The sequence below is a fragment of the Leucoraja erinacea genome, chromosome 20 (assembly GCF_028641065.1).
Source record: "Leucoraja erinacea ecotype New England chromosome 20, Leri_hhj_1, whole genome shotgun sequence".
Lineage (NCBI taxonomy): Eukaryota > Metazoa > Chordata > Chondrichthyes > Rajiformes > Rajidae > Leucoraja > Leucoraja erinaceus.
In genome coordinates this window covers 1,229,971-1,240,000 of record NC_073396.1, presented here as the reverse complement: position 1 = coordinate 1,240,000, position 10,030 = coordinate 1,229,971, and the positions used below count along the sequence as shown (strand labels likewise).

The 10,030-nt window shown below is 47.3% G+C and overlaps 1 protein-coding gene across 3 annotated transcripts in view; it reads left to right on the top strand.

The window, feature by feature from the left end:
* Positions 1-10,030, top strand: part of abat (4-aminobutyrate aminotransferase) — an 82,651-nt gene that overhangs the window by 37,276 nt on the left and 35,345 nt on the right. For all 3 annotated transcript variants that reach the window (XM_055650990.1, XM_055650989.1, XM_055650988.1), the window contains exons 3-4: positions 3,811-3,908; positions 4,665-4,694. In XM_055650990.1, coding sequence (XP_055506965.1) covers positions 3,811-3,908; positions 4,665-4,694 — 128 coding nt within the window. The remainder of the gene's footprint in view (positions 1-3,810; positions 3,909-4,664; positions 4,695-10,030) is intronic.

The following is a 10,030-nucleotide window of genomic DNA, read 5'->3' as shown; positions in this document are numbered from 1 at the left end:
ACAGATTCACCGTCCTCTCTGGCTAAAGAAATTCCTCGTCTTTCTTAATAGATACAGCAATATGATTGGATCTAATTCTTCATCTCAGTGGATTTTCAACGCAAATTTTACATAAATCAGGATATGGACACAATTGCAACGGGTTACATGTATTCAGTATTCTGTAGAGCTTTAAACTTGCCTTGTGTGCTTGAGGGAAGTCAAGTTGTTCCTCTACAGGGATTATTTATCCCCCTTACCCCCGACCTTCATTAAAGCCTCAGCAGCATCTTTGACTTGCTAAATATAAAAAGGCCTGACATTTCCGGCACTGTTTACTACTTATCTCCTGGACAGTATTGCACACAGCTCTTGACTTGCATTTTAAACCAAACACACACACACACACACACACACACCAAACCAAACACACACACACACACTCACTCACACGTGCGCACACACATATGTACACACACTATCACACACACACACACCCTCGCACACACACACACACACACACACACACACACACACACACACACACACACACACACACACACACACAAGCGGAGGAAAAGGAACTATCTCACTGTATTTAATTAAACATATTCTGAAGAAGGGTCTAAACCCAAACTGTCACCCATTCTTTCCCTCCAGAGATGCTGCCTGTCCCGCTGAGTTACTCCAGCATGTTGAGTCTGTCTTCGGTTTAAACCAGCATCTGCAGTTCTTTCCTGCACATATTATGCTGCGTTTAAAAAAAATCCCCAAATCTATTCAATTATTAAAGATAATATTTACACTACAATAAAACAAACCACAACCCACCACAATAATACACAACAAACAAATATACTGAATAAACTACTCTGCAACGATGTTACACTCCGTGTCCAGGATACATCCCACCACCCCCCCGCGGTGCCCAGCCGTCCCGGAAACCCCCCAGGGTGCCCGTGGACAGGGTGTAGTCCCTCTCTAATCCCACCCGGGCGTGGACGTAGCCCCGGTAAAGGGGCGGGCAGCCGGCTCGGGCAGAGCCCTCTTCCGCCTGGCGCTGTGACTCGCGGATGGCCAGCTTGGCCAGGCCCAGGAGCAACCCGACCAGGACATCTTCAGCCCTACCCTCTCCCCTACGCACAGGGTGTCCAAAGATGAGGATGGTGGGTGAGAAGTTCAGCCAGAAGGCAAGGAGCAGCCCCTTTAGATAATGGAGCAGGGGCAACATATTATGCTGTTGGCTGGTTGGTGGTGTTTTTCCTTGAGTTGAACGTTACACGTAGCAGATGTGGCTTTCTAGGACAGCAGCCAAGTAATGTCTAGGGGAAACGGTCTTCTGCGAAACCTGATTTGCTCTGGCAGGCGTCACTTCACAGAAATAGCTGTTGTGTGCAGTGGTGTATCTGTGTCCTCGTGCCTCCATTGGGAACTCTTTACCTGCTTTCTGTGTCACTGACGAGAGGAAGGATCTCTGGATAGATTTCTGTCTGTTCTATCATTAAACCTGTTCCGATGTGTATTCCAAGAAGAAAACCTATACAACAGATTTATGTTACAGCAAATACTTCGAAGTACATGTGCATGAAAACATATAAAGCCCTTAACTTTGTGTATATAATCTGGATCATTACATTACTGGAGAAATGCAGTATCCTTGCTTGTGTAGTTATCATCCTTAGATATGTAAAAAGGAAAAGATTAGTGAAGACAAATGTAGGTCCGGGACAGGTGAATTTACAGTCAGGGACAGGTGAATTTATAATGGGAAACAAGGAAATGGTAGAACAGTTAAACAAGTACTTTGGTTCTGTCTTCACTAAAGAAGACACAAACAATCTCCCGGAAATACTAGGGGACCGAGGATCTAGTGGGAGGGAGGAACTGAAGGGAACCCACATTAGTCAGGAAATGGTATTAAGTAAACTGTTGGGTCTGAAGGCTGATAAATCCCCAGGGCCTGATGGTCTGCATCCCAGAGTACTCAAGGAGGTGGCCCTACAAATCATGGATGCATTGGTGATCACTTTCCAATGTTCTTTCGACCCTGGATCAGTTCCCATGGACTGGAGGGTAGCCAATGTAACCGCTTTTTAAGAAAGGAGGGAGAAAACAGGGAATTATCGACCAGTTAGCCTGATAGTGGTAGTGGGGAAGATGCTGGAGTCGATTGTTAAAGATGTTATAGCAGCGCATTTGGAAAGCAGTGACGGGATTAGTCAAAGTCAGCATAGATTTATGAAGGGGAAATCATGCTCGACTAATCTTCCGGAATTGTTTGAGGATGAAACAAGTAGAATGCAGAAGGAAGACTGCAGGATCCTCCTCGATTAGCATCCTGCCAATATCATTGCCAGAAACTTTGCTGACACCAGATAATTAATCACTGTGGTTGCAAGAGCAAATCAAAGGCTGCGTCTTGTGCAGTGATGGGATCCTGCTTTAGAAAGCTTCTGCACCAACTACATAGTCACAGAGTGATACAGTGCGGAAACAGGCCCTTCGGCCCATCTTGCCCACACCGGCCAACATGTCCCAGCTACACTAGTCCCACCTGCCCGTGTTTGGTCCATATCCCTCTACATCTGTCCTATCCATGAACCTGTCCAACTGTTTCTTAAATGTTGGGATAGTCCCAGCCTCAACTACCTCCTCTTGCAGCTCGTTCCAAACACCCACCACCCTCTGTGTGAAAATGTCACCCCGCAGATTCCTATTAAATCTTTTCCCCCTTCACCTTAAACCTATGTCCTCTGGTCCACCATTCCCCTACTCTGGGCAAGAAACTCTGTGCATCTATCCAATCTATTCTTCTCATGATTTTGGCACCTCTATAAGATCACCCCTCATCCTCCTGCGAGTCTCAGCCTACTCACCGTCTCCCTGTAGCTCACACCCTCATCCTGGCAACAAGTCTAAAGCTGGATGAACCTTTCTCCACCTCCTTGTCTCAGAGTAGCTCCAGTCTTGCTCATGATGCTGGACGTCAGTCAGCCCTTGGATGTTCTGGTTAATGGGCAATCCATCCAAGCTGGGCTAGGCTCAGCTAATGGTACAAGGGGGAGCTGTTAATGAAGTGCAGTTCATGCATGTGGGAACCGCAGAGACAAACGGCAGGTTCATTTTGAATACTCTCACGCATTAACAACACTTGGCCCAAATGTTCTCGTTAACAGTTGTGTGATTTGAACTCAGTCCAGACTCATACGTTGCATGAATCCTCTGCTGCGATCTCTTCCCAACATCTTCCTGAAGCCTCTGACATCGTTGAGATCGTGTGGGGAGGAGGGGGTGGAGATAGTTAGGAGAGAACGAGATCCCGCAGGCAAAACTACCTTGATAGATTAACATAGAAAAATAGGTGCAGGAGTAGGCCATTCAGCCCTTCGAGCCAGCACCGCCATTCAATATGATCATGGCTGATCATCTAAAATCATTACCCCGTTCCTGCTTTCTCCCCATATCCCTTGATTCTGTTAGCCCTAAGAGCTAAAATTAATCACCAGCTAAATACAGTGGTGGAGGAACTCAGCGGGTCAGGCAGCGTCTGTGGAGGGAATGGACAGACAACCTTGTGGGTCAGCTTTCAAATTGTCAGTTCAATGATTTAAACCCACAAATGTTAACCAGTAATATTAATATTTTGATTAGGCCATTAACAATTGTATAGCTGGTAGTTTAACAATCCTAACCACGTGTGCTGGGTTGTGGAGTATTGTGTGTCGTGATACATCAACACATGCTGTTCAGTGCGAGTGTTTTATAAACTCACTGCACATCTTTCCCGGAAACAAATGGAGTGATCATTATGTGTGTTTTGATTTTGTGAAGGATCTCGATACATTAGCCAGCCGGCCAACAAGGGCGATGTGGATGTGGAGTTTGATGGGCCGTTAATGAAAACAGAAGTCCCCGGTCCACGATCTCGGGTACGTCGGTGCGACAGTATTCTGAAACCACAGCAATTGTGGAGAGGATGTTTCCACGAGTGGGAGAGTCTAGGACCAGAGGGCACAGCCTCAGAATTAAAGGATGTTCCTTTACGAAGGAGATGGGGAGGAATCTCTTTAGTCAGAGGGTGGTGAATCCATGGGATTCATTGCCACAGAAGGCGGAATATTTTTAAGGCAGTGATAGGTGGATTCATGAGGAGTACGGATGTCAGGGGTTATGGGGAGAAGACAGGAGAATGGGATGAGGAGGGAGGGATAGATCAGCCATGATTGAATGGCGGGTAGACTTGATGGGCCGAATGGCCTAATTCTGCTCCAATCACACTAAATTGAGGCAACGGGGAAATTGAGGCAGATACTATAACAACATTTAAAAGACATTTGGACGGGTACATGGATAGGAAATGTTTAGAAGCTCACGGCAGATACGGACTACACTCCGAGTGAAAATGTTGCCCCTGAGGTGGCTCTTAAATCTCTCGCTGTTTCTGCTCGGCACGGATATTGAGTAAGCTTTGCCAGAGAGTACACAAGTACAGACTCTGGCTGAGAAGAACTTCAGGCCAGTACTCTGCACAAAGCACAGCACAATGGTGTTCACTGTCCAGACTTGGACGTAACGCTGATCTCATTGTGCGTTCAAGGGAAGTAGGTTGTGCGTGCCGCGACAAAGGGCAAGACACTGCTTTCTGGACATTTATTAAGTTGTTATTTCTGTGTGATTATTTACAGGAGTTAATGAAGAAGCTGAGCGAGTTTCAGGTAAGCTGCAACATGTGTCACATTAACTGTTGTTGCTTTGCATGTGAGGACTCTGGGCAACTTCCTTGCACGCCTTGGCTATTTTCCATTTGACGGTACGTACTGTCTTGCGTGTACATGTTGTCAGGATCAAGCTCCTGCATACACACAGTTTAGAGTCTGAAGAAGGGTTTCGGCCCGAAACGTTGCCCATTTCCTTTGCTCCATAGATGCTGCCGCACCCGCTGAGTTTCTCCAGCACTTTTGTCTACTTTCAATTCTCCAGCACCTGCAGTTCCTTCTTGAATATTCCACACAGTTTATATGTTTATATGTCTTCGTGCGTATTTCCTCGGTAATTAAATATTGTCCATTACTTGGAATTTCAAGTATTAGCTGAAGGCTTCAGATGTAGTGAAGACAGAGAGAGTTTTGCTGTGCTCTTACTTGCTATCATTTAATCGAGGGACTGCAGCTTGTGGTACAGAAGGGAGGTTGGGGCAGCAACGGCCAATTCTGACCCTACTGAATGTGAGGGAGGCTCTGGTCATCCACTCCTGCTATTAGTTTGGTTTCGAGATACAGCGGGCGGATACAGGCCCTTTGGCCCCACCGATAGACAATAGGTGCAGGAGTAGGCCATTCGGCCCTTCGAGCCAGCACCGCCATTCAATGTGATCATGGCTGATCATCCCCAATCAGTACCCCGTTCCTGCCTTCTCCCCATATCCCCTGACTCCGCTATCTTTAAGAGCCCTGTTGAAAGTATCCAGAGAACCGGCCTCCACCACGCTCTGAGGCAGAGAATTCCACAGACTCACAACTCATCTCCATTCTAAATGGCTTGCCCCTTATTCTTAACTGGCCTACAATCACTAGGGACAATGACAATTTTTACCAAAGCCAATGTACTTACAAACCTGCACTTCTTTGGAGTGTGGGAGGAAACCCTGTGGTCACGGGAAGAACGTACAAAGTCCGTACAGACAGCAGCCGTAGTCAGGATTGAACCCGGGACTCTGGCGCTGTGAGGCAGCAACTCTACCGCTGCGCCACCGTGCCACCCACCCTATCGTCCAGTGTCCTTGCTGTTTCTTTGCTCATAAGGGGACAATAACAGGATTAGTTTCCACCAGAGGACACATTGCCGTGTTAGTATTCACCACATTGCCGTGTTATATAATGGAATGCTCTTTTAGCACTTTCCCAGAATTGCTGGATGCATTATGGGGCGGCGCGGCGTGGTGGCACAGCGGTAGAGTTGCCACCTTACAGTGCTTTCAGCGCCGGAGACCCGGGTTCAATCCCGACCACGGGTGCTGTCTCTATCTTCTCCCCGTGACCTGCGTGGGTTTTCTCTGAGATCTTCGGTTTCCTCCCACACTCAAAGTACAGGTTTGTAGGTTAATTGTAGGTATCAATGTAAAATTGGCGCTAGAGTGAGTAGGATAGTGTTAATGTGCGGGGAATCGCTGGTCGGCACGGACTCGGTGGGCTGAAGGGCCTGTTTCTGCGCTGTATCTCTCTAAACTAAACTAAAGTAAATATTAAATGTTTGATTGGTGATTAGCTACCAAGCAGATTTTCTCTCAGTTCCAACCTTTCTTTGTTCCTTCATGTTTTACCAAGAACTCGGGTAGATAAATGATTTCCAGCTTAGGAACGGGTTGGCAGACAGCCCTGTGACAAAGTGTTCATGTAACATGAATGGTTTCAAAGATCATCGACAGCATCAGAAAAACTAGTCACTTGTTGCACAACCCTTATTATTATGTGAGGTGAGTGCTGAGTTAGATCACCTTGAAGCAGACACAAAATCAGGTCAGTTTTTGTTTTGTCAATCCAATTATACCGCTCACAATGAACCTGGAGGTCCCTTGCGTTGCAGTGATATACAAAGACTTTAGAAATAGAGTGTGGAATCAGGCCCTCGGGTCCACCAAGTCTGCGCTGGCCAGCAATCACCTCTACACCAGCACTATCCTACACACTAGGAACCATTTATAATGTATAGAAGCCAATTAACCTACACCTTGTGCGTTTATGGAGTGTGGCAGGAAACCAGAGCACCCGGAGTAAACCCAGGCGGTCACAAGCAGGACATGCAAACACCGTACAGACAGCACCCGTAGTCAGGATCGAACCTGGGTGTAAGGCAGCAACTACCGCTGCACCACCGTGCCACCTCTAACATATTTGAGTTGATAACTGGATGGGGAAAAGAGTTTGAGGTCATTCTGGCTCATTCCCACCGCACACCCGGCAACAAAGCCTCGAGTTAGTCCAGGGCCAGATCAGCAGCGTCCTGTCTTGTCCCACAGCTTTCCATGTGACCTGGTGTGGACGTGGCCTCCAGACATAACAAACCAAGCCCCCTACACCGTAACAAACCAAGCCCCCTACACCAGGGAGGTGACAACAAACCAAGCCCCCTACACCGGGGAGGGGGGGGGTGACAACAAACCAAGCCCCCTACACCAGGGTGGGGGGGGGGGGTGACAACAAAAACAAGCCCCCTACACCAGGGTGGGTGGTGACAACAAACCAAGCCCCCTACACCAGGGAGGTGTGACAACAAACCAAGCCCCCTACACCGGGGTGGTGACAACAAACCAAGCCCCCTACACCGGGGTGGGGTGGTGGGACAACAAAAGCCAAGCCCCCCCCTACACCGGGGTGGGGTGGGTGGGGGTGAGGGGGGGTGGGGGGTGACAACAAACCAAGCCCCCTACACCGGGGAGGGGGGGGAGGGGTGACCAAGTTGGCAGATTGCCACATGACTATGAAATACACCAAAGGTATTAGTTTCTAATTGTCACGTGTACCAAGATACAGTGAGAAACTTTGCTGTACATGAGTACGGTCATCCTATACACAAGTACAACAGGTAGAGCAAACTACTGAAGTGTACAATATCGCGTTACAACAGCATCACAGGTGAAGAGGAAAGGTCAGCACCATTAGATCACGACTACATCCCAGCTTATGAGAAGACCGTCACAAAATGCTGGAGTAACTCAGCGGGACAGGCAGCATCTCTTGATAGAAGGAATGGGTGACGTTTCGGGTTGAGACCCTTCTTCAGAAACGTCATCCATTCCTTCTCTCCAGAGATGCTGCCTGTCCCGCTGATTTACTCCAGCATTTTGCGTCTATATTCGGTGTAAACCAGCATCTGCAGTTCCTTCTGACTGAGAGAATTCCAGCCTGCATCTTGTCTTTTTTTAGTTTATCTCAGTTTAGAGATACAGCGCGGAAACAGGCCCTTCAGCCCACCGGGTCCGCGTTGACCAGCGATCCACGCATATTAACACTATCCTACACCCACTAGGGACAATTTTTACATTTACCAAGCCAATTAACCTACATACCTGCACGTCTTTGAAGTGTGGGAGGAAACCGATGATCTCGGAGAAATCCCACGCAGGTCACGGGGAGAACGTACAAACTCCGTACAGACAGCGCCCATAGTCGGGATTGAACCCGGGTCTCCGGCGCTGCATTCGTTGGACGGCAGCAACTCTACCGCTGTGCCACCTCTTGTGTAGCAAAATAACATATTTTTTAAATTGAGCTTTTGTTTTGCCTCCCTTACAAAGTGTAGTTGGTAAACACATGAATCAGCTGGTGGCCCCTGCATCAGGCAACCTGTGCTCGCCTTGGAGCCCATGATCAACCAACCTCCGCCTTCTTGTCTCTGTTCTCCGGTAGGCAGTGGACAGGTTCTTGAGAGAGGTATTTAAACTGGACGTAAGCTGTAGGGGTGACACTGGAATCTCCTGCCGGATGAGAGGTCCACCTCCAGTCTTGCACCTTGTTCAGCAAATTGCTTCTCACCCCCACAGATCCACTGCTGAAGATATCTCAGTGACACAGAAATGGGCGCAAGTGCTCAAAACATGGTATGCCTGTACAGCACGGAAACAGGCCCTTCGGCCCATCTTGTCCATGCCGACCAAGTTGGCATACTGGGCTTGTCCCATTTGCCTGCATTTGGCCCATCGATATCTAAACCCTTCCCATCCGTATAATCTGTGGAAATGGCTTTTCAAAGTCTGCTTCTATAGCCTCTTCTGGCAGCTCATTCCAGATACGGACTCTACCCTCTTGAATGGAAACATTGTCCCTGAGGTCCCTCTTAAATCTCCCCCCTCTCACTTTAAGCCTGTGCCCTCTAGTTTTAGAACCCTCTACCCATGGTACAAGACTGTGAGTGTTCACTTTATCCATGCCGAGTTACATATATTCCCTCTCCCTCTCACACTGCCTTCATTTTCCATATCCAACGTCTTGTGAATACATATGATTGTGGATTATATGAATCTAGAGTCATGCCGAGTTAGATGATACGATTCTGGGAAGAAAAGGAGCACAAAGAACCAGTCTATTGCACAGATGTTGGTGCAGCGTTGGTTCACCAGGCTGGGACTGACGTATGATGAAAGAATGGGTAGAACTGGGCTTGTAGTTACTGGAATTTAGAAGGATGAGAGGAGATCTTTAGAAACATATACAATTCTTAAAGGATTGGACATGTTAGATGCAGGAAGAATGGGGATTGTGCAGGAGATATGGGGAGAAGGCAGGAACGGGGTATTGATTGGGATGATCAGCCATGATCACATTGAATGGCGGTGCTGGCTCGAAGGGCCGAATGGCCTACTCCTGCACCTATTGTCTATAATATCAAGATGTTGGGCGAGTCCAGAACCAGGGGTCACAGTTTAAGAATAAGGGGTAGGCCATTTAGGACTGAGATGCGGAAATATTTTCACCCAGAGAGTTGTGAATCTGCGGAATTCTCTGCCACAGACGGCAGTGGAGGCCAATTCACTGGATGTTTTCAAGAGAAAGAAAGATTTAGCTCTTAGGGCTAAGGGAATGAAGGGATATGGGGGAAAAGCCAGAACGGGGTACTGATATTGGATGATCAGCCATGATCATATTGAAGGGCCGAATGGCCTACTCCTGCACTTATTTTCTATGTTTCTAAATCGGTTCCACACAAAACATGAATCAATCTTTCAGATTTTTTTTTATTACTTTTGGAGTTGCAACATTCTTTGGCATTTTATTTGAACTGCTGTGAAACAGGCAAGTGGCCAGCTTTATATCAGCTGAAGGCAGCAAGAAAGAATATAGAAAAAAGTGAGCATTTTAACAGAACAGATGGCAGCAGAGTGTTTGGAGATAAACAGCAGTTTGAGAACCACTCACTCATGTGTTGCAATTCTGCAGTTTCAGAATCAGCTTCCACCAGCAGTGGAGTGAAGATGTGTCTTGTGTTTCAATTAGTTACTTGTTCTGTGAAGATCAACATTCAATCCTCCTTAAATCTCAGTTCTCATTATTAAAAA